The 25,160-nt window shown below is 43.6% G+C and overlaps 1 protein-coding gene across 2 annotated transcripts in view; it reads left to right on the forward strand.

Annotated features, from left to right (window-relative positions):
* The window catches only part of INPP5A (inositol polyphosphate-5-phosphatase A), a 182,094-nt gene that overhangs the window by 75,665 nt on the left and 81,269 nt on the right, over positions 1 to 25,160 (forward strand). For both annotated transcript variants that reach the window (XM_040071218.1, XM_040071217.1), the window contains exons 5-6: positions 17,893 to 17,956; positions 21,469 to 21,572. In XM_040071218.1, the coding sequence (XP_039927152.1) occupies positions 17,893 to 17,956; positions 21,469 to 21,572 (168 nt within the window). The remainder of the gene's footprint in view (positions 1 to 17,892; positions 17,957 to 21,468; positions 21,573 to 25,160) is intronic.

The raw sequence follows: 25,160 nt of genomic DNA on the forward strand, positions 1-25,160 counted from the left end.
TCTTCTTTCTGAAAATGGACATTTTTCTTTCTTAAGAGAACAGTAGAGCCACATCACCCCCATTGACTCCAGGCATTAATGTTCATTTTTTTTAATTTGGCAAATATGTAAATTCCCAAGGAAGCCCATTGAAGTTAATAGCATCTGTGGACTTGTTAGTGTAGCTTCCTTAGGAGGTCATTTCTCTTGGTTGTAACCAAGGGATTGGACCCTAAAAGTGAGGAAGGAAAAACAGTATGGAAAACTGAATTTTCTTATGCTTACGTTTTTTTGCTTTCATTGGAAAATGCTTTGAATAAAACTGTAATCTGTTGCTAGACAGAAAATGGCATGAGGTTAGGATTCTGAAACATAGCAATGACTTGTGCTTTTTTTATTAATAAACAACTTCCTTTTGAAAACTAAGGATAATTGCGTTTACCTATTTTTTTATCCAAAAGGATGTTTTGATTGGGATTTGGGGGAAGATCTTGGGGTTTGGGTATTTTTTTTTTTTTTCCAATTACAGACTTAGGAACATACTTGGTTGCTCTCAGTTCTCTGAGGATTTGGCTGATTTTATAGGCTTAGTAGTTTTTGCTTAAAAATGTTCCTGTTTTCCTTGAAAGACTGACCTGCTGAGTCCTGCACTGCAAGTGAGGAGGGCTGTGCTGTGGTGGATGCAGCGTGGCTGGAAGGGCTCAAGCTGCTAAATGCAAGCAAAGGAAATTGGAAAGGAAGGGCAGCTGTGGCCGAGGTGGAGAAGGATGATGTGCAGGCACAGCGCTGCCCCAGCCCGAGCGGCCAGGCGCTCGCTCCCGCCCTCCGGGGTGCCTGGCGAGAGCTCCCCGCCTGGCATGTGTCTGTGTGTCTGTGTGTCCGAGTGTCCACGTGTCTGAGTGTCTGTGTTCGTATGTCCAAGTGTCTGTGTTTGTATGTCCGAGTGTCTGCATGTCCATGTGTCTGTGTGTCCGAGTGTCCGTGTGTCTGTGTGTCCATGTGTCTGTGTGTCTGTGTGTCCATGTGTCTGTGTGTCCGAGTGTCCATGTGTCTGAGTGTCTGTGTTCGTATGTCCGAGTGTCTGCGTGTCCATGTGTCTGTGTGTCCATGTGTCTGCGTGCCCGAGTGTACATGTGTCTGCATGTGTCTGTGTCTACGTGTCCGTGTGTCTGTGTGTCCGTGTGTCCGCATGTCCCAAGTGTCCGTATGTCCGTGTCTGTGTGTCCGTATGTCCACATGTCCATTTGTCCCCTTGCTGCAGTGTGTCTAAGTGTCAGGGTGTTCCTGTGTCAGTGTATCCCTGTGTCCATGTGTCCCTGTGTCCACGTGTCTGAGTGTACACGTGTCTGTGTGTCCCTGTGTCCAAGTGTCCGTGTGTCTGAGTGTACGTCTGTGTGTCCCTGTGTCCATGTGTCCAAGTGTACACGTGTCTGTGTGTCCCTGTGTCTGAGTGTCCGTGTGTCCCGCACTGCTTCTGGGGTGCAGTGCTCCTGTCCTGGAGGGAAGAGTCCATCTCCAGTTCTTTGCAGGCTAACGTATCGCTGCAGACACTGGTATAGACATCTGAAATATAATTAAATGGCAGGAATGCTCTATTTGTCTAAACAAGACAAAGCATGGAACGGGTTCATTTGACTTGAAACATGTAATTAGCATAACCCTTCTGGATGCTTGTTTTATCATTTGCAATATAGTATATGATTGATTATTGTACTGTACCTTTTGAATGTCATTAACAGAATTGTTTTGTCCACTTGATTAATATGTTGCCTCAACCTCAGAATAATCAGATTAAACTAGGTTGCCTTGTTCCTTCTGACTTGGAACATTCGTATTTCCGTGCACCATCTTCTCACGAAGGTCCCATGTAGATTGTATTGGGTGCGTTCTGTTAACTCCAGTAGTTTCAGGGTGCATCCAGCTGGGAATCTCTCCTGATGTATGGAATGGGTGTTGCTATAAAAATGTATTTTATAAGTTAGTTACCTACTGTCTTCTAAGTTCAGATAGTGGTGGGGGGGGAGGTAGAATTGGGGTGGTTTTACTACAGTTCCTGTGACAAATGAAGCATCTGGTGCCCATACATGTTTAGAACCTTCAGATGTTTTAGGTATTATTTCACATCAGGGATCTCCAGTTTTGAATGTGTGAACCATAAGACATTAATAGTTTGTTTTACTTTTTGTCTTATTTTCTAAACCAAACAAAATCCTGAGCCTTGTTCTTTGCAAGAGTCAGTATTACAGGTTTTCAGTTGTGTGATAAATCACATTTGTGATCCATAAACTGTTGGCTCCATTAAATTACTGACATCTCAGCAGCTGAACAGCTTTTGCTGCAGTGATGTTATCTGATCTCAGATTAAGGAGTATTTCTTTTCATTGAACACATGTGTTTTAACATATTTAGGCGTGAAGGCTGTTTACCAGATCCTAGTCCTAAATCCAGAAGAAGTGAAAGTGTTTGAGGATAGGGCCGGTTGCTGCCCAGACCGTGGGTAAGCCACGTGCCGTGGTGCTTGTGCTGGGAGAGCAGAACCTGCGTCTCCTGAGCTGGGCAGAGGCCAGTGGGACCCAGAGCCTGAGCCCAGGAGCGGCCGTCTCCTCTCTGTGTGGAAATGGCGTGCCCTGCACGTACAGTGTGTGCGCACACTAATGGGCATTAGGAGATGTAAAAACATGTGAAGATTCAAAATACCTTGACAGCAAAATGTGAATGAAGCCTAAACTTATGCTCCAGGTTTAAGATTTAAGTTTCTGTCTATCTGGGTCAATGTTTGAGGTTACTAAGTGTTTGAGTCATTGAACTTTAAGACTGCATTCATCACAGTTTCTTAGACTAATGTAAATTTCTTCCCATTAAGTCAATAAGCATGGTTACATCAGACAGCAGTTCTGTCTAGAAACTAAGATTAATGTCCATCATAAAAGTGACATGAAGAGACAACTTGTTTGATTTATACAGACTATTTTTATCTTCTCAGTTTTAAAATAAAATTCAAGTTATTACTTATATTTATATGGAGGCTTTCTTTTTCACTTCCACTATTACTGAAACATCCCTTTCAGATGGTGGCTGCTTGGTAATCCAGGTGTGAGCCTGTAGGACAAAAAGTCCTTCTTCTGGGTGTGCTAACAGCAAAACTGACTGATACCTTGCACTCCTTTGGAAGAGTCCCCCTTTTTTAGGCCTTTTGATTAATTTGTTTTCTGTAAGAAAGCATATATCCAGTTTAAAAGTAGAAATTTGTTTCCATTCAGGTTTGTGCTCAAATTGATGTGTAAAAGCACAGTAATCCTGGTAGTGCAGCAGCACAGGGTGGCTCTTGAGCCCAGCTGCAATTCCAGGCTGGCTGAGCCGGTGCCTCCCTCTTGCTTGGCAAAGCTGTCCCCGAGCCCGTGGTGCCCTGCTCGGTGCCATCACTGCCGGTTCCCTCAGGAACATTGACTTCATCCTGAGCAGGAACAGATCTGCAGTTAATGCCCTTGGAAACTGTAGTAGAGTCAGGCCTCAGCTGTGAGTCTGGACGCTCCCAATCTGCATCACCAAAGCTCCCCTTTATCAACTTCCATGTGATCAAGAAGCATGTTACAGAGCCATGAGCTTTATTTGTACAGTGGACTTTTTGTTATTGATGGATTAGCTTCACAAAGTATGTTACAATGCTCTGCTTTCTTGAAATGTTTAAAATATATTTTCTTTACAATTTTCTAGTTCAAAGTGAAAAAACAATGGTAATATGGTGATGCTAGCAAGGCCAAAAATGAGGTTTGAACAAGGCAGTGGTGACAGAACTAGTAAATGAAGTAATTATAACTCACTCTTCATATAGGCTCTATAGACTACAGTTTTGGTTTTGTTTTTCTTTCTGAATTATATTTTTAGAAGTCAGGAGTACACATTGAAATGCTACCTTAGGCCCCCACCTGAAGCTGGTAAAGCCTTTAGGCACAGTTGTATTTTTTCTAGTTCAGCACCTTGAATTCCCTTGTGGCAGCTCAACAGCTGAAGTTCATCTGTGTCTTCCAAAGGTAAAGCATTAATGGAAATAATGAATTACAGTTCCAAGCAAAATACGGCAAATGTTTTTCTAGCCGGTTCTTCCTAAACTGTTCATGATGTTTTGTTTGTGAAATGAGCTTCTGCAGGGAGGATGGCGTTCTTCCAAGTTCCCCTACCACAAAGCTGGATTTCTGTTTCAGGGTAAATCCAAGCTGGCAGATACGGGCACTTCCGTCCTCGTGCTGTGTTCATCTCCAGGCTCTTAGCAGGACAAGCAGAGCAGGAAGAGTGAGCCAGCATTTGCTTTCTGCTCACTGTTCATGTGGTGTCTGTGGTACACGGGCAGCCTCACAAAATGAATTCCCTGCACATAACGAGTGTCCTACCTGCAACCGCAGAATCACTGGAGTTTCTTTTCCTAGCATGATGTCGTTTTTTTGGGATTTCTACAGTGAGAAGATGCCTTTGCTGGGGGCTCAGCCTTTGCTTGTCCCTGCTTCTCATAGCTGGTGCTCTGGGACTTGTCAGACCTCCCCAAAGTGAAAGGAGGAGGAGGTAGTGGAAACAGGTCATAGCGAACGACTTTCATTCAGACTTTGTAGGATGTTGAGGCAAAAGAGCATTAAGGTGTCCTGTTTGCTGTATTAGAAGTGAGTCAGAGAGTAACAGTTTGTTGTTTGTTTTTTAGCAGTTCGGTTGGATTGCCAGAATTTTCAGAGAATAATGTACTTGTCTGCCATCAGAGCAGTGGAACCTGCCTGTCTGTAACAAACTTCAAGTGAGTGTGCTAAATGCCTTCTAATTGTAATTAGTCAAGAACGAGTTCCTTTAAAAGATTACTATCTTAAGGCACTACACCACATAAACTGGTTATTTGTTCAGGTTGAGATGAAGGCATGGCTGGTTAGGGGGTGCCGAAGGCGTGCCAGCTTTGCTTTGACCATCCAGGAATTTGCAGTGGTGTTCTCAGCAGTTCCTCTAATGCTAAAAGTCACAGCCCAAAGCAAAGTACTTATGAATGTACAAATCATATGGTATTATTGAAATTTTAAAAATCAATTAAAGCTTTTTTGTAATTGTCCACAGACATTGCATGCTCTGGTTGAGTGGCAGTAGGTAATTTGTAAACTGGTTATGTTCATTGTTGGCCATCTCTTAGAATTGATTGTCCTTTAATTAACTTATCTCTATCATGCATGTAATGTGATTCCCAATAAAAATTACAGGATTTTAATTGAAATTGGAAAGCTCTGAAAGGTAGAAATATAAATAATATGTATTATATATGTACGTACTCCAACTTGTATGGACATTCTGAAGAGACTTTAATAACAAGGCAGGTTTTCTATGTGATTTAATTATTAATAGACTTAACTGACTATTTAGATTAGAAGAGTATAATCTGGTTTGTTTCCTGAAGAAAGGCTTTACATCTTTATGTCCTTATTGATTTGCCAATACCGTTTAATGAGTTTCAGTTCACAAAAGTTACATTAGTTGAAATACATCTTTGGGATTGGTCCATGTAGCTTTATTTTGGAAATGCAGCCACTTGAAGAAAATGCTGAGCATAATTTAAAGTTAATTACAATAAAATATTGCTCTGAAGTGTACATGAAGAAATGCGAAATGGCAGCATGCATTCAGTTATTCTGCATAATCCAGTTATTCTATATAATTCCAGGAAAATTAGTTTCTTGTCAGCAATCCTGATGTTTTCTTACATTTGCTAAACCAAACATGCTGCACGTTTTCATTTACGCTTTTATTTTTAGTTTGCAAACACTGAATTTTTTTTTTAAGATTCTTCGTAACTCAGTTTTTAGTATTTTTACTGAACTGTGACAGGGTAAGCTTGAATTGTTCTACTATTGCTGCTTTGCTTTATATAGCTATTCCTTTATGGAATCAGTGCAGTAGCTGGTGCAAAGGGTGCAAAGGCGTAAAATACATAATTGCATAAATCACATTGCTCTTTATTTGAGTGAAGTGAAGCCTGTTAGGAGATATCAGGTTTGGCTCCTTGTTAGCAATAATAATAATAATTTTAAAAAGCATATCATCTGTGTCTTCGTCTTTGGCTGAACTGGCAGTATCCAGAGCATGGCAGTGCAGTCACTGCGCCCAGTCAGCTTGCTTTGCTCAGTCAGTCCAGTGACACATGCAAGGTTTAACACCAAGCCTCCGCATTAAGAGCAGCAAATAAAAGACAAAAGCTGGGAGAGAGACTTTCTGGTTTCTACTGTAAAATATTTTGTATTAAATTGGAAAAAGTCAAGAGAGATTGCTTTCAAATACGGGCAATTCTCATTGTGTTTGTTTCTCAGTACGTAATGATGGTGATACAAGGCACTGAAAACAATGTTTTCAGAGGTTTCAGACTTCTGCAGGTGGCACAGAAAGCTGAGCACACAGCTGTGGGGAGGGTGTTCCGAAGGGGTTATGAGGCGTTCCCCCTGGCATGCTCTGTGTTCAGGGGCTCCTGTGTGTGTCAGGCCCTGGTGCTGCTGTCCCCGGCTCGAGTCTGCGGGATGCCGCATGGAACAGAGCAGCAGGGCCTGGGTGCCCTGCACGTCCTGGAGAAGCCACCCTGGAGAGGTGTGAGCCAGCACATCCCGAGCCTGGCCGGAGCTGGTCCTGAGGGAGCTGTGCAAGGCCAGCCCTGTGCCGCTGGTGTGCCCGTGTCCCCAGAGCCAGCCCTGTGCCGCTGGTGTGCCCGTGTCCCCAGAGCCAGCCCTGTGCCGCTGGTGTGCCCGTGTCCCCAGCCCGCAGAGCCATCCCTGTGCCGCTGGTGTGCCCGTGTCCCCAGAGCCAGCCCTGTGCTGCTGGTGTGCCCGTGTCCCCAGAGCCAGCCCTGTGCCGCTGGTGTGCCCGTGTCCCCAGAGCCAGCCCTGTGCCGCTGGTGTGCCCGTGTCCCCAGCCCGCAGAGCCAGCCCTGTGCTGCTGACGGACATTCCCAGCTCCAGCACTGTCACCCGGGCAGTGCCGGGCGGAATCACAGAATCCCAGAACATTCTGGGCTGGAAGGGACCGGCCAGTTCCAACCCCCTGGCACAGGTTGCTAGTTCAGGTTGCTCAGAGCAAGGACTGAGGTGAGAGAGACTGGGCCACCAAGGACATCAGCCTTGGAGGGCACCTTGGTTCTGAGTATGGGAAAGAGATTTACTGAAACAGGACTGTGTGCAGGGCAGTGTGCTGAGGGGTTCTACTCAACCTCATTATTGAGTAAAATAATAACCATTTACAAAAATAGTAGAGTAGAGTAGAGTAGAAAAAAATAGTAACCTTGTGGTTATTTTTCCTCATGTGGCATGTAGGCTTTGTGCTGGATGTGGCTTTGGCTCACGATGGTCAGCGCTGTCACCAGCAGCATTCCTGGGCAGCAAGCTTGCTGTTGTAGGCACTGGATTTGCCGCTGTGTTACACTTTTGGCTATGTGGCTGCCCAGGAAGACTGTTCCAGAAGTACCAGGTCAGTGTAGCTAAGACAAAGGCACCAGAGGGGTACAGCTGAAATTATTAATAATCCCAGCTTGTCCAGCAGAGTGCTATAGCAGTGTGTTTTCCTTCTTCATCTGTGCAAGAAGTAGAAAACGTGATTTCAGTGTCCTCAGGGTTGATGCCCTTGCAAGAAGCTGTTTTGAGCCTCAAACCTGTGACCGTCTTTTGAGGCTGCCTTGTTCTTCTGCAGTTCATCTTTGTTATGTTAATTTAAAAATTTAACAGGTTTATTAATCCTGCAGAATTTATTATAGTCAAACATGAGATATTATTAAGTTGCTATTGTACAGAGCATTTACCTTCGCTGTTGGAATGACTTGTCCTCTGCATTGGCAGACACAGAAACATTCATTTTGTTTCCTAATTAGGAGAGCTGCAATCAGGAACCATGACAGGGTTCAGCTCCTCAGTGTACAGCATGCCAGGTTCCATAGTGCAGGCTTTATAAAATTCTCTTTAATTCAAGAACAGAATATCATTAACTTTGTAAGTGGATGAATACAATGGACAAGCAATTTAATTAACTTCTAACATTGGATGTTGGACAGGAGACAAAATGAAATTATGCACATATTTCTTATGCAGGCAGTCAACCTTGAAAGGGGCTTGATTGTGATGGGTCAGACAAGGGGACAGCTTTGTCCAATTATTTGATGTTTAGTCCTAGAATATGAAATTTGAAATTTGGTACTTTGTAAATCAATCATCTCTTATTTTGAGGCAGCTACAAAGGTTCTCCGAGAAACAAAACAACCGCCAGTGACTGTGACACGCTAAATACAACCTTTTACCACATGGTACTTTCCTATTTGTAGATGACCTGTTTAATGTTAAATGAAATGGGCATTAATGCCTCCTCATCAAATTGAATTTGTCATCTTGAGTGTATCATGTAAGAGCATATGAATAAAATACTGTATTGATTTAAAGTTTTCAAAATTAAAATTATTTAGCATCAACTCAGTATAGTAGGAGTCACAGATCTTACTAGTTTCCCCCAAGATAAAGTTCCTTTTTTTACTAGAAGGACACTGGTAAAGCACTGAACATCCGTCAGTGTTTCCATCTGCTCAGAAGCCGTGCAGGCTGGGGCCAGCTGCAGGGGCACTGCTGAGGGCACCCCTGTCCCATGTGACACCGGGGAGGGCTGGCAGTGGCAGTGGCACCCCTGTCCCGTGTGACACCGGGGAGGGCTGGCAGTGGCAGTGGCACCCCTGTCCCATGTGACACCGGGGAGGGCTGGCAGTGGCACCCCTGTCCCGTGTGACACCGGGGAGGGCTGGCAGTGGCACCCCTGTCCCGTGTGACACCGGGGAGGGCTGGCAGTGGCACCCCTGTCCCGTGTGACACCGGGGAGGGCTGGCAGTGGCACCCCTGTCCCGTGTGACACCGGGGAGGGCTGGCAGTGGCACCCCTGTCCCGTGTGACACCGGGGAGGGCTGGCAGTGGCACCCCTGTCCCGTGTGACACCGGGGAGGGCTGGCAGTGGCACCCCTGTCCCGTGTGACACCGGGGAGGGCTGGCAGTGGCAGCCCTGTCCCGTGTGACACCCCTGTCCCGTGTGACACCGGGGAGGGGCTGGCATTGGCGGTGGCACCCCTGTCCCGTGCACAGCAGGATGGGCTTTTACTGATGCTGCTCTTCTGCCGGCTGGCCCCCGCTGCAAAAATAAATGTGAAACAGCCAGTATAATGCAGATGAAAAATAATATTCTGCACTTGCACATTACCTTCTGCAACCTGAGATTCAAGCTCTGTTTCTTGAAATTCAAGAAGTGTTGCCACTATGCACATGATAAATCTGGATCTTCAGATAATTTTTTTAGCTTGTCAAGAATTTTTAACTTCCTGGGGAATATTTTTGGCTCTCCATAAGGTTCAACACTTACAATAACCATGAGCATTTACCTGTGTATCTTTTGAGGGCAGCTTATGCTTAATCCTCTGCTGTGCTCACAGTTAGAAATGAGACTTTCTGAGGAGCTGGTGGATATTCTGAGCATGGCAGGGTGTTTGGCACTGGCTCCGAAGCCCTCGGGGCATCCTCAGCAGAGGTTTTGGCTCTCTGAGCACACTCAGCTCTTGCTCTTAAAGTGGCTGGGTCCAAATGCAGAGCAGGGCCCTGGGCTGCAGCTCTGAATCCTGATTTCCAACAGCCTCCTTTCTGCACTGGTGCAGAGCCAGGCTGGGTGCCTCTTATCCTGATTGGGGCCTCCAGAGTGCTTGAGTAATAGAAATATTTAATACCAACGTGATTAATGACTTTGTGAAGGCTCTACTTTGCATTCAGGAATATTGATAAGTGGTGCTTTTTATAAGTGCTCAGCACACATACACTTCCTTTAGCTTGGGCTGGTTCCTTGGTCTGTCACTAATCTTGGTTTTCAGAAAAAGAACCTCTGTCTGATTTTTTTTTAATTTAATTGATTTGTAATTAAAATATGAAATCTTTTTGTGAAATATGTCAGTGTCAAAAGTGGCATTAAATACTCTTTGTCTATGCATTAGGTTACATATAGGTTATTATTTGGATATGTTTATATAAAGCTCAGAGGTTTTGTTTGTTAATTTTTATCTTGAATTAACTGGTCCCAAATAATGTTTTTAAATTGAATATGACTTTTCATTTGCTGTAACAAAATTATTAAGAGAAGGTGATAAAGGTGGATTATGTTAGCTGAAGTTCCCTCGTTTTTCTGTTAGTCTTCAGGATAGAAAAATGAAAACTCCTGGGGCTTTGCTTTTATTCCAGAAAACGCACCGTGCTGGTTGCCATTAGCAGAGACTTCTCTGAGGTATCTCTAATGACCAGGACTGCAAGCAAGTTCTTTTTTATGTTGGTCTCTTGGTTAAGAATTTAAATTACTTGGGATTTAAATATCTTAGAATTTTTTAAATAGTTACTCCAGTCTGTCATGTAGACAAGTCTCAATCTTGAATGAAACCTAAACAGATAAACCCATCTGAATATACCAAAATCTTGTGAAAGAAGTAGAAAATATAAATAAACAGTACAAGATACAAAGCTGTGTATGAACACTTACGGATCAATCATTTCCTTAATTGCATTTAATTTGACTATTATAAAAGCAAAGCCAAAAAAATAAGAATTTTTTTTTAATTATTTGTATTTTTTAGTGGTAAATTTGTAGTGATTATCCCCCTTGATTGTTCCACTGATACTGGTCTCACGCTTGAAAGGCTCCTCTGAAGAGGAGGAAGAGTGAGGAAGCAGTGCTAGATGTTACAGGTATGTCTGCTGATGCTCAACAACAACTGCGCAGCAAAGATTGTGGCATTAAAATGAGTCAAGGGTGTCCGGAAAGCACAGTGAGTGTTCTGACAGCTCACAGAAGCTGGGAACATGGGCAGTGTGAGGTGATTCGCCTGGCACAGGCCAGTCCCAGGTGGAAATTCCCAGCCTCATGCAGATGTACAGCTGGAAGAGTCAGCCTGAAAAATTGGCAGATCCATGAAATAAATGGATTACAAATAAATTAGATTTTTTTAAGGCAGAACTTCTAAAGACAAAACCAGTATGTGGGAATTATTTTAGAAATGCAGAAGGATATTTTGAGGTACAGCTCTAAAACAGTTATAGTCAAGAAATTCCCAGTATTTAGGGACTCCTAGAGGTGGACAGACACCCCTTTTTATCTCCACAAGCTGCATCTGCTGCTTCCAGAAGTCTCTAATACTCAACAAAACTGACTTCACTGGGAAGTTGGCACTGGAGACACTCCTAAGATACAAGTGCCGGTGACTTCTTCGCAACATGGTTATTGCAAATAAAATGTATTACATATTTATGGACATTGTATGTTTAGATTATGATGCATAATATTGGCTTAGGTTTTATGGAGTATGAGAATCTGCAGTGTCAGTCCTGCCACTGTTTTTATTCCTGAGTGGACAGTTCCATTTGATTTAATGGAAATATCCCATGTCACTGAACAGACCAAGGTCTGTTTCAAGAGAGTTTTTGAAGTTTGTCAGTGAGTATTTGGAGCCCACTCACTCTGACAGTTTATTAAAGGTGTAATTATTCAAATGCTGTTGAAATGAAGCTGATAGCTGTGTTTGCAATGCAGAGCTGCAGGAGCGGGGTGTAATTGTTTGGAATGGTTGGATCGGGCTCCGTCTGTCTGCGCTTCAGGTGGAGCAGGGCTGTTCAGGCAGTCTCAATGGCACTTTAATTGTATGTGCTTTAGCTGATAAGTCTAATTCAGGAAATGATAAATTGCTGGACACCTAATTTGTTTGCAAATAAGAAGTGATAGAGTATTTTATAATGAGTTGATCAGTGTACCCAGCCTGGTTTTTTAACCTTGAATGGGTATTAGACGGTTGCTGTTAATTTGGCTGTAGTGGATTGAATGTGCACAGACCCATGGGCGAAAGCTGTGCCACCCCTTGTGTGTGTCGGTACTTCATCATTTACTGTTCAGGTGTCTTGGATCCAGCCTGTACTGCAGGTCACCCTTCCTTTGTTTTTGGGAAAGTGGCAGTTGTATCAAACCCGACATTTTATGGCAAACTGAGAGCAGATGTTTTCACAAAGTGTTTCCAAGCTGCCACAAAAACCCAAGACAGCCGTGGCTTGTTTCCCAGCAGAGTTTGGGAGCTGTTTTGCTGTGGCTGTACCCATGTCAGGGTACCCTGCAGAGCAGGTGCCCGTCGGCCAAGGCCACGCTCAGGTGCCCCCGGTCCCTGGGCACCCACAGCCTGGCAGCCCTGGCTGAGGTGGCGCGAAGCAGCTCCTGGGCACGGGCAGCTGTTGTGCTGGTCCAGGCCCTGCCTTCTCCCATTTCGGGTTTTTCTGCTCGAAGTCTCTTAATCTGCTCACAGATGAGCCCGGGCTGGGAGTCTCTGTGCAGTGCCCGTGGGAGCTCCAGTGTGACATTGCTGCCAGCCTGCCTGGGGTGGCAGCAGCCACCAGCGCTGGGCTGGCCCTGAGTGAGAGGTGGCTGCTCGCAGACTCCATCTCGCTAATGGGAAACTAATGCCTGCTCTTGATGTTCGGGTTTATAAACATGTGAAATACTTTTTTAATTGTTGGTAGCAAAGCAGGCGGACAATCAATAGAGTCAGGCGTGCCAAACTCGCTGTTGACATTCAGCAGAGCCAAAAAGGCTGGTAGGAGATAAGGGCTTCCTGTCAGCAGTGCTTGTGCTAATTCATATTCAGACATTGTCATGTTCCATGATAAATGAATTCCTTGAACTATATTGATATAGGAGGTTAAACATTGAAAAAGTTGGGCTGAACTTTGACTTTAAATATTCATTAAAGCTAATTATGGATTTTATGACTACATGAATTACAGTTTCTGTGTCATCATTGGCAATTTATTTTAAATATATTTAAAGCAATCTTTATATATTAACTGTCACATTTAGTGAGGTAATGCAGTAAATGTTTACTCTATACAGTAATTAAACTTTTATTCATCTATTTCCTTTTTGCATTAAATCTCCACAGATGAAATGGTGGACTTTAAAAAGAAATTATGCCAATTAACTGTTTAAAAACACCCTATAACTATTAAAATCTTAAAATTTTTGTGGCAAAATTTCTGTATAATTAAAGGAATAGTGCTTTTAATAATGCGGGATGTGCCATCTATCAGAACCAATTGTTTCTCTTGCTATCAGCACTAGTTTTCTCAGACAAGTCTTTCTGTATGGAATAATGAAAGAAATCCCTAATACTGTAATGAGTATCATTCTGGAACCTAATTAAATGAAGTGAATGTTCAACTTCAATCTGCTAACAGGGAGATGATGCCTGTTTTTTTCTCCATGATACACTTCGGGGGAGCTGTGAAGCTCTTCTAGTGAATGTGCTCCCCTTAGGTTAAACATCGCTCTCTGTGTCTTTAGCTGCAGTACAGGTGCACATGCAGACGTGGTAGGAATTGTCAGGTACTTCTGTCAGTCCGGAAAAAGCATTTTGTTAACAGAGATAAAGTGCCTGGCCTTTCCCTGAGCTCCTGAGCGTTTCCATCAGGGCCATTCTCACAAAAGCCAGGATGTGTTTGCCTGTGTACTCTGCAGTTAGTGACCGTGATATCAAAACAGGTCCTGAGAGTTTACAAAGGAAATTTTCCCTGCTGTACCTGCAGGATCTTGGGTGCTGGTCTGACTGATTTGAGGGGTGTTAAAGCCAAGCTGTTGGTTATAGTGAATAGGGGGACAGCAGAAGAATCTGTTCTACTGTTTTGTGTGTTTCTTAAGAACTTGGCCAAGCTACAAATGAGTATTGTTCATGACTATGCCACCTGACTTTCTGTTCTGGCACTGCGTTACTGGCAGTGACCGTGTGGTGTTTCACCGCGGGTGTTGCTCTGAAGTGTACTTCTGGGCGTAACTGGGCACCTCAGACTCTGATGAAGTCCTCTCTGTCTTGTCAGCTCCTGACTTTATTAGTAAGGTGTAAGTCAGGGATTTGTAGGATCATGGTTTGGGTTGGAAGGGAGCTCAAAGCCCACCCAGTGCCACCCCAGCCATGGCAGGGACACCTCCCACTGTCCCAGGCTGCTCCAGCCCCAGTGTCCAACCTGGCCTTGGGCACTGCCAGGGATCCAGGGGCAGCCACAGCTGCTCTGGGCACCCTGTGCCAGGGCCCCAACACCCTCCCAGGGAGCAATTCCTTCCCAGTTCACCTGGTTGATCAATCCTGGGAATAACATGCGCTGTCCCTGTGTCCCTGAGGCCAAAGGTTGGGCTGGTCTAGAAGCTTCTGGTGGTGCTGAGTACAATGACCTCGATTCAGTTACAGATGCTGGGGCTGCCAGGTTGGCATGATGAGTTGGGAACTTTCTGGTCTGAGCCCAACTGCAAGCCATCCATCGCTCTGCCCCAGGGCTACTGAAATAGAATTCACGGCTGGTCTGTGTTTGCAGACTGCTTGGAAAATCAAGCAGAGAAGCCTGTGGCTGCTGCCTGCGCTTCATTCCAGTGAGACATGTGGTGCAGCAGAGCGTGTGCCATCCCCTGGGCATTCCTTGGGGCAGCAGTGCTCCATTCAGGGGACAGGTGGTGTGCTGTGTGAGCCCTGACCTCAGAAGTGAGGGTGCTCTGGGTGCTGGAGACGAGAGGCTGCGGACTGACCTGCTCAGGGGTGATTGCAGCACTGCCTGGAGCGGCGCAGCTGCATCGTCCCTGGGGTGTGGGGAAGTCAAGCCCAGTGGCCCTCAGTGTTATTTTCCAGGTTTCTGCTCTAGAAGGGCTGCAATACGGTGCAATATTCCTGAGTCTGCTGTGCTGCAGCCGCTGACATCTGTGTAACTGAGGAGGGGAGGGACCGTGCGCAACGTGACTGCTGTGGGCTTCCATTTGAGTAGCAGCGCCTATTTACAGGTGGTGTGGAATTTGTGCTAACAGCAGAAGGCGTCCATCTCGGCAGCCTTTCAAGTGGAACAAATAATAGCTTTCTTTTCTTATGTTTGAAATGTTTAAAAGTTAAGCTGTTTGGGTGGTTTATAATCTGTAATGTGTTCCTGTGTTGTATCACTTAGATATCGTATGAGCTGCTGCTGCTGCATGCACCGGTACTGCTTTTTCCAAAGGATCCAGAAATTGTACATAAGAAAATAAAGCAAAGCTCTTAGACTTTAAATTAATCTCATTTAACTTTATTGTTAAACTGACATTTTATGACAAATAAATTGAATTAATATAATCGCCTCAACAAAAAGGCCTAGGCAGTAGGGCCTGGAAGGCTTTTTTAATATATTTCATTGCGTTAGGGCAGGGAATTATAAGTGCACTCCATCATTTTTACGAGTTTACATTTATGTACCTAAGCCTGATTAAGTCTATAATAATGCGGAAGATAGCGATAGCTGTAATTTCCATTCCATTATAGTTTTGATTCTTTTTAGTGGGGTGTTTGGAATTGCACAGTCCAAGCCAGTCTGAATGTTAGTGGTATCAGCTCCTGAAACTTGACAGAGTTACTTCATCACGGTCGCAGATTCATTCTGCGCGAGTAGTTGATACTCAGTGCTGGAAGTGTAGACTATCAAACTGAACTTCTGCTGCACAAGTCTTAAAAATTCATTTTATAAATGAGATTAAAACTGTACAAAGTTAAGCAATGAGCAAATTGTGACACTCAGAAATGAAGTTGTGGCTGAAATATGAATGGCAGTACTATTTTTAATAGAGTTATGACACCCTAAGTGAAATGGGGTTTAGAGCCTTTGGTTTCTTCTTGGTTTGCTTGTAGGTATGCTACAAAGAGAAGCTTCGGAGTTCACAATTCTGTCACCTAGATTTAAATGGTCACTTGTTTTTAACATTATTTTTACCTGATTTGGATTGGTCACTATTTCCAAATACTGTTTTTTAGTTAGTCATAAACTTCCATCTCAGCTGAGGCATGGGGAATTCCAGTGAGAATGAAGGGAAAAGTTTACCAAGAAAGTGGTCGGACACAGGAGCAGTGTCTCAGAAGGGAAGGCAGTCTCCACCTCAGGAGAGTTCTGAGTCTCCTGGACAATGCCCTGAGCAGCCCTGTGTGGGTCAGGGGTTGGACTGGAGACCTCAAAGGTCCCTTCACAGCATGATTCTGCTGTGCAGCATTGTGGGGAAAAAGGAAGAGCTCACTTTAAAACATTACTTAGATATTACAGGTAGGCTGGATTGCCAGGTAGTACTGACATAGCCTAGGATTTCCCATTCCAGGATCTCTTTTTCGTTTGCTTTTAAATATTTCAGACTTGAGGCATTTGGGATGATACTTTCCAGATTCTTGCCAAGGCTCCTTTCTTTTTCTTCTGAAGGCCATGTAAGAAAAAAAGCTGTATCCTTATATTGAGTTCTTAAAGAGCATTATTATATAGCAAAATGTTACCTTTATATGTCAGATTTTGCCCTACACATTGAAGAGAGAGATGGGCCAGATGGAAATATCAGGTGGCAGTGTTTTTGTCTTGTACCAGGATTTATTTTCTCCTGGCAATGTGTCCTTGTTGCAGCACACTTAACCTTGAGTCCTTCACAGGGATGTCTCCTGCAGTTCCTTGTTTGCCTCCTCCATGTTATAAGAAAGAAACCCAAAGGCTTGAAGGAATCTGCCTGGCTGGCGGGGACATGTACTCATCAATTAAACATGTGGCACTGTTTTCTGTTGCACGGACTTACACGTCAAGGAGATGGGCAGGACCTCATGTTTGTGCCTTTGACAAATCAGCAAATGTCTAATCTCTGGATGTGCAGCCTCTCATAAATAATTCAGCAGTCACCGAACCGAGCCCTGCTGTGCTGGGAGGGGCTTTGCTGTTGGAGAGGAAAAGATGCAGTGAAACTAAATCACCATTTTTGGTTAATGTGTTGCTTCTTTTATTCTTCTTAGTAAGAGTTTATACAGTAACAGACTGGGGTTTTTTTTCCTCAGTTTCTGTTGGATGCATCAGATATATCTAAAGGCTCATCAAGTTCTCCTTTTAAATTTCTTTCTTTCTTTCTTTCTTTCTTTCTTTCTTTCTTTCTTTCTTTCTTTCTTTCTTTCTTTCTTTCTTTCTTTCTTTCTTTCTTTCTTTCTTTCTTTCTTTCTTTCTTTCTTTTTTTTAATATTCCACCATAAAATCTACTTGCACTGTTTTATTTCTTTCTTACGTGATTTTCATTTGCTCTCTTCTAATATGTGATTTTCCTCTCATTGACCGGGGGAAAGCAGTAGATGACATGTCTGTGGAGAAGACAAAGCAAGCAGCAAGCTCACGGTCCCTGTGCGTGTGGCCGTGGCACAAATGGAGCCAGGGAGGGACCGTGAGCCCCAGGGGTGGGCAGCTCTGGAGGGTGACAGGAGAAGGGGCATGTGGAGAGGTGCCTGGTGCAGGAAGGCAAAGGGGAGCTGTCACTGTTGAGGAACTGTGTAAATTTTAGGGTAGGGAAAAACCACGTCAGGCTGTGTTGCAAGGTTGTGGAGCCTCTTCTGCGGAGGCTTTAGGTGCAAGTGAGAAAAGTTCAAAATGGCACTTGTTTCCTGTACCACCTGCTCTAAAAGCTTTGGTTTTGCTTTGAAAGTGGAGAAGAAATTCTCAGGTTTTTGTAACAGAATTGAGGGTCTATTTTTGGGGCTCAGAAAGGTGTCTGTCTGTGTCACCGATCACATCACATCCATCTGTTTGGTATTTAAATGTACACCTAGCAGTGCCCTTATCATGGTCAATCAGCTGTTAGAGATCATCTTTATAATGACTGGTGAAATTTCAGAGAAGCAACAAAAGAAATTAATAGTTTTATAGATCTCAGAAAATGTAAACATCAGTAATTTTATTTATTAGTATTTAATTTCTTGAGTTTGGGTTATTTTCTAATTGGAAAGCCTGATGCTCTTTTGGGTCTTGTTAGCCAAAGCATATATTTTTATAATTTCATGTTTTATTGGATTTTTTTTCACAGGCTCTAGGAAGTTTTTACTTTCTTCATGAATCTTTGAAAAACATCTACCAGTTTGATTTTAAAGGTAAGCAAAGGAATTAAATGTTTTTAATGGTCAATTGGCTTTATACATCATGGCAGCTTTTCCATCCTCTTTTCTGATGGTGGTTTCTGGCAGTGTTTCCATGTTATGCAGACTCCTGTAAAATGCAGGCAGGTCCCTTGGTGACAGGTGTTGCTTTTCTTACCTTTTATAGACCTTTTAGAAGAAGTCAATGGATGGCCACAGGCTGCAAGCCAGAGCATTAATCATTCCCATGCACCTTTAGGTCCACAGTGATCCCTGAGGATTTCAGAAGAACTCTGAATGGCCACAAGGTTCTTCAATGTAGATCAGATAGAGGACCAAGACCTTAACTGTCCAACAGTGATGGTCATTTTGCAAAGCAGCTGAGGTGGATTTATGGCTTAAATTACTTGAGAGCAGAGCAGGTCAGTAGGAGGGTGGCACTCTTTTAACCCACAGTGATCCTTCAGGTTGGAGGTCTTGCTGTGTCTCAAGTTTGAAAGTAATGCTAGGCTATATACATTAAATATTAGAAATATCATATAAAATTACTGAATGCTTCCCGAGGTGAATATAAAAAAGATTATATAAAATTTATGTTATTTCAGTTAAGAACTGTATATATTTAATACAAAAATATCCTGAGCTTCATTTAGCTTACTGAGCTGAGTCACATTAATACCACATCTAGTATCCCATTAATGTGAGGCACTGTTGAAATGGTAGTGACTGTGGGCTGAACTAATTGTCATAATTATATAGATTAATTATCTCTGTTCTTGGCAGACAGATTCTCTCTGCTCATGCAATTGAGGGTGCAGGGTCTTCCTGCCTTGAAATATTTGAACAGTAGTTCTGTGTGTGTACAATTCAAGGTGTAGCCAACCAAGTCCTCCTGTTACCACTGGTTTCAGTGCTGAGGGAACGTTTTTGCTGTAATATCACAGACAGAGTGATTTTATTTCTGACAAACCATATGGGAACACTCCACAGCGGAGCTGGCACTCCTGAGGGGTCGTACCCGGGCATTGTCCCTGGCAAGAGCAGTTGTGCAGGTGCTCAGAAATGTGCACGTGTGTGCGCGTGATGGGGACCCTGGGGGAAGCTGGGGGGCTCCCAGGTCCCCAGGCCCTGGGTGGGACAGTTTGCTCTCCTCTGTGTGGCTGTTTATTCATTCTGCCACGCAAATGCCTTTGTGCACCAGTGATAGGGGAACTGTCTCAGCACACCTGAGCACTCTGCTCCATCCCATCAGCGCCGGAGGAGCAGCAGCAGTTTCACCCCAAACTCCACCTGAAGGTCTCTCCCCATGGTCACAGATGGGACATGTCCTGCTCCAGCAATACCTGGCAGGGAAATGACCTCTGCTTTAGGAAAAGAGGAGCTTTCTGGATTTATTAGTCCTTTGTTGGCAGCTTTTTTGCTTCTGTACGACTTCTAAAAGAAAGCGTAAGAATTTTTAAAAAGTGAGAAAATGGAAGAAGAATCTATAGAGGAAAAACAATTCATGGGGAAACAATAAACAAATGCTTTTTTCCAGAAAAGAAATGCTTTAAATAGTCACTGCTTTGTTTTGTTTGGCAAGACCTTAGCAGAGCCAACTGGAATGTGAACCATGTTCATAAAAATGGGTTTGGCCCAAACATCATTTAGAAGGAAAAAACTTTATAAAAATCCAAGGAAATTGGTGAATTGGTGTTGTAAGTCACACGCTGTTCTTGTAACAGAGCAGAATCCATCTCCCAGCATAGGGTTTGTAAAATATGACCCCAAAGGCTCCCATCTTTCAGTGGAAATGTAAAACTTGCCTCTTTTCTCATGACTATTGATGTTTTCACAGTGTATTAAGCTCTTAAATCAGAAGAAAAATCCAAATGGATACAAACATTCTCTGCACAAAAATCATTATGAAATTCTGGTTCTACTCAAAAGCATGCGAAAAATAGATTTTTATACACAATTCAGTATTCCTGGAACGTCACCGTTGCTTTTCAGAATTCACTGCACAGTTGGATGTGACTGAATACAGACTGGAAAAAAGATTGTGGCTGTTTTTGAGATCTCAGGAAGACATCTCTCCATTTTAAAACAGGAACAGTTTTTTCCTGCAGCCTCACATATGATATGCTATAGTGTAAATCAGTTGGGCTGTTTTCAGAGTGGTCAAAGGCACAAAAGTTTGCTTACAATTTAAACTAGTGCCAAGCTGTCTTTTCTGAAGGGATGTCCTCTAAGAGAGAATTTAGGCCAGTTGACCACTTCCGTTTACAGAAAGAATCTTCTTCTCCGGTGTGAAGTCAGCAATGGAGCAGACCTGGTGTTAGTTGGAGACGGGCTCTGCTGCCCCTGCAGGCTCTGCTCAGCAGTCCTGGCAGCGAGCCTGTGGCTCACGCGTGGTGTCGATGCCCCGTGGGTGATGGAGAGGTGCCTCCCTGTACCGGCTGCTGCCTGTTAGTGAAGTTCTCCCAGCAGATGCCCTCAGTCCTTACTGTTCTGCCAAGTCTTTTCTGTAATTCAAAAGGCATCAGGGTCTCTTTGCTGACACCGTTAAACCTGCTGAAAGAGGCACATCCATCCACAATCTACGTAGAATGATGCCAGATCAGTTTATCAGGGTATTTGTTCACTTGTCCTGTAGGAGCCAGGACACCTTCATACTGCTCCCACTGGTTCCAGTGCCTTAAACGACTGTTCTAAGCAGAAACCCCAGAGTGGCTGGCTCATGAAGAATGATACTTTTTGTCTTCCTGAAGACATAGTGCTGCATTACAGTAAATGCTTCCTCAGATATCCAATAGGACTGAACAGTTTAGGACTCTTAATAATACTTGGAGTTTTTCTCTTAGATGTTCCCAGTTGAAACTGAATCCAGTTGAGTAGGTCCAGCATAATGGCAGCTGTACATCAGCTGCACGAGCTCTTGTGTCAGAGGAGTTAAACTGAGTCAGGTTCTCACCTTAGATATGCCAGCACATTGCTCTCATCAGGTGAGAAACCGAGTATAAAGTGGATCAAGACGGAGAACCTCTCGTTCATGAGTTGAGTAAATCCATAGGAGTCTGTTGTTTCTGTCTGTGATGAAACTGTTCATTAGAGACTTTGGATGGTAATGTGCATCACCACTGAGTCTTGTACAAGTCCAACACCCATTTCAGCTGTAAAATCCATGCCTCGTGCTGATGGCCAGAAGGGGTTGAGCTGAAGGAGGCTGGGGGCTCCAGGGTCTCGGGGCAGCTGAGGTGGGATTTGAGTGTAAGGGTGTACAGAGACCAGCTCAGTTAGAGCTCCAACATTTTATAGGGCTCTGGATAGTAGAAATGACAATACCATAACTGTGTCGCTCCAAGGTGTCTGATATAAACAGGGGCGTTTCTTTTCCCCCAGAGCACTTCAGTGCTTCCACATTTTGGTGAGATCCTGCTGATTTACCAGCTGTTTTGCAGATGCTGCTGCTTTGCCAGTAAGTGTGAGAAAATGCTCATAATGTTGAAGTTACGTATATTAATTTTGGTTTATCTCTCTCTTCCTAGCTAAGAAGTATAAAAAGGTTACTGGGAAAGAAATCTACTCTGACACTTTAGAAAGCACGCCCATGCTGGAAAAAGAGAAGTTTCCACAGGATTATTTCCCTGAGGTATGTACAGAACTGTGAAACATTCCCAAATACTGGATTTGATTCTGGTTTCCTCTGGCTACTCTTGAGCAGCTCCTCTCGGTGATAAGGGCAGAATGGAATCATGGAATTTTGTCTGTCAGTTTCTTGACACCTGTAATATGCATTTTAAGTCACGGCGTGATGTACCAAAATTCAGTAAGAAATCCTTGTGAAGGGTGAGGACAGTGATGAAAAGACTCATTTGTGCATGTAAACCCCAGGAAACGCGGCAGTGCGCCATGGCAGGGCCGTCTCAGGAGCCCTGCTCCTGCCGGGTTCCGCAGCCACGGGTGGGTTCTGCCAGCACAGGGAGCCCGTCCTGGTGGAAGGGACACCTGACTCAAACACACACCGGTGCTGTCCCCTAAGGCTGCCCTCGCACTCCCTTTTGTGCTTGTCCTCAGAAGAGCTGGGGGGTGCTGGAGGTTTGAGATTGATGGTCTTGTCAAAACCAGAAACACAAGCAGAGCTGACGGGCTTCTTGCACTGCACCTGCAAGTGCAGACTCTCTTTTCTTTGATGTTTTCTTTAATTTTCTCAGGTTTTATTTCTTAAGAACATATAGAACATGAGTGTTTAATGGTTAATGGTTAATGTTCCCCTCAAACCAAGTGAATAAATTTGTTGAACTCCTGTAACATTTGTGGATCAAACAGGTATGTCACTACTTTAATAAAAGGAAGAACTAAATAAACTGCTAAAATTAATTTAGAATTTGTAAATATACATGCTTAGAGATATTTACACAGTGCTTGTGTGCTTGGCAGAGCATTGCATAAATAGTTACAGGATTGATAGGGTGAAGGTTGTTCTTTTTCTTGACTCTGATACTAAATTATTTATTTTTACGTTTCAGTACTGGAAGGAGAAGTGCCTTTTACATATTTTTGCAAAGCATTTACTTCCTGTGAATAAACATCTCAAATACTTCTTTGAAGTTAAGTGTTATGTCATTTTGAGGGACCTTGAGGCAGTTCCTCAGGCGTTTGTTTTTCTGTGGGTGCCTGGTCGTGCTGTAACATGCTGCAGCGCCGAGGGCGCTGCACAGCACGGTGAGTGTTGCCGCTGCGGCTCAGCACCAGGACAAGCTGTGCATGGCTCACTGATAGCCAGGGAGAACGATTTCCTCCTTTATTTACTTACCAGCCCTTGCTTCATCGTGAGACTGGCAAAGCTGTAACTTGTTCAGCATTGTTTATTGCCCCTCTCGCCTCAGCAGTTCTTCACAGTCTCTGTGCAGTGGTCGAGTCTTGGGGCTTTGCCACATGGTTGTGTGGAGCAGGAATGGTGCTCAGGGATCAGGTGTTATGTTCATTAGCAGCTGCAGCTCCTCCTCAGTACAGCCTCCTGTGCTGCTTTTGGGGCAGGACCATGGGGACTGTGGGGTCTGGAACCCGAGGAGCAGCCTTTGGGGGCTGTGACACCCTCATCCTGCTCCCATTGGTTCCAGTGCCTTAAACGACCATTCTTAGCAGAAACCCCTGTGCTGATTGTCAGGGATAGTGTTTACCTGCTGGAGGAGCAAACAGGAAAAGAGAAAATCCACAAATATATGCAATTAAGTAATGACCGAATCTCTGAAGCACCTTAAAGTTCAGTTCTGTTCCTGCCCCCAGCACAGGTTCTGGGAATGCCGTTGCAGCCAGACCCATGGAACAGACTGGGGCCGTGCTGTTGCAGAGCTTTGCACAGAATGAGAGGAAAGAGGCAGGGGCTCTGCAGGTCTGCAGTGATGTGAATAACAGCAGCATCCAGACGGCAGCTCTGAACCTTGTGTGCTTGCCTGCCCTGCAGCCTGGCAAGTGCCAACCCAGGATATTTTCATGTGACTTGAAAAGTTAGAAAATAATTACAGTGGTTTTTAGACTACGCTGTTTCTCTTTGGAGCTGGAGACCAAAAAGTGTCTCAAACACACAGAAACAGCATCAACAAAAAACAGCAGGGAGATAGTTTTGGTTCTCACAGGCATGTTTTTATATGCAAAGCTAAAATTAATCATGCTATCGCATTTTCTCTCTAGACAAATGCTAGTAATAGCAATAGCAATTAAAAGGCCACAAAATGGTGCTTATTTTGGAAATTTGTGGTTACCCAGCAGAAGGCAAGAGCAGCGTACTTGTCCAAACATTGGATTGACACGCTCTTGTGTGTTTTAGCCAGACCTTTCATATCACATCTGCAATTTTTTTGTGTGAGAAATGGTTTAAAACTGATTTCTTTTTATTGCAGCTGTTTAAGGATGATCTAAAAGTAATTACAGTGATTGAGGCATAATGCAATTCAAAATAATTACAGCCCACTGCATATAAAACTAACAAAACTTTCTGCCTTGATTTATGGGTCCTCTTGGCAAGGCATAAACCTCAAATGATGCCTCTGGGAGCAACACTCTAGATAATGTTAGGCCATTTTAAAAAAAGCAGATTTGTGTAGTCTATCAGGCCTGAGTAATTTTTTTTTCTCATAGTGAGAAATTGGTTGTTATCATAGATCACAGATACTGCTCAAAGCTCTTATGAAAGATGAATTAATTTCACTAATGCTTTAATGCAAACCTTTCATGGAGGAGGCTGTATGGTGATAACCTTACTGCAGTCTCTCCTTTCTCAATTATGATTTATGTTGTCTTTTAGTAGATGAAACTGCCTGTATTCACAATCCATCTGCTGGCTAAAGGAATCCTATTAACAGAGGATCTGAGAAGAGACTTAATAATGTAAGGTGAAAGATGTGGTATCCCCTTTCTGAGACATGAAGTAGGATTTTTTTTTTTCCTATTTTAAAATGTAGATCACTCTCTGAGAGCATAAGATGACCTCTGTCATCTCCACCTGGTTTTATGTTGGCTTACAGATGGTGTAGCAGCTAGTGACTATTTGTTAAAGTAAAAATAAAGATTGTTGCTTTGAAATCTGCAATAAAAAGAAAATTTCTCTTTCCTCCTTCCCAAGGTATAACTCTTCTTTACATTCTGTTTCCAAAACTTTCTGCATTCCAAATACTTCATTTAGAAATACTAACGCACGTACACGGTCCAAAAATACGTAAGGGGTGTTGTTCCGCTGCAGTATGTATCTAAGGCTGAGAATGACTCTTCATATCAGAGCTGTTGAGCTCCAGCTCCTGGGCTGCATTAGGAGGCCTGAAGCCTCCTGACTTCTGCATTCCTAATGTTAAATAGACAAGTTATTGATAAGTGAATTATTTACTGAAGTTAAAGGAATTGTGTTCAAGTTATTAATACCTAAAGTTAGTTTGCAGGTTGGGGTATATACCAGTTGCACAATGAAACAAGTGCTATTTTTACAGTACAGAGGCAGAGGTGTTCCTTCTTTATTCAGCCTCAGCTGTGTGAACTTTCCCAGTGTGAGCTTAAGCTCCTCCTGGATCTCCTGTGCTGGCTTCTCTCTGGGTCAGGTAAAAGGCCCAAACCCTCATGGTTCTGTTCACCGCTTGTTGCTTTTTGGCAATTATTCGGTCTGGAGCATTATGTATGGAGCTGCTGACTTCAAATAGTTAATGAAGCAACCGATCTAATGGAAGAAAGGAAGTAATTTTGAGGTAGG

The sequence above is a fragment of the Hirundo rustica genome, chromosome 8 (assembly GCF_015227805.2).
Source record: "Hirundo rustica isolate bHirRus1 chromosome 8, bHirRus1.pri.v3, whole genome shotgun sequence".
In the NCBI taxonomy this organism is placed as follows: domain Eukaryota; kingdom Metazoa; phylum Chordata; class Aves; order Passeriformes; family Hirundinidae; genus Hirundo; species Hirundo rustica.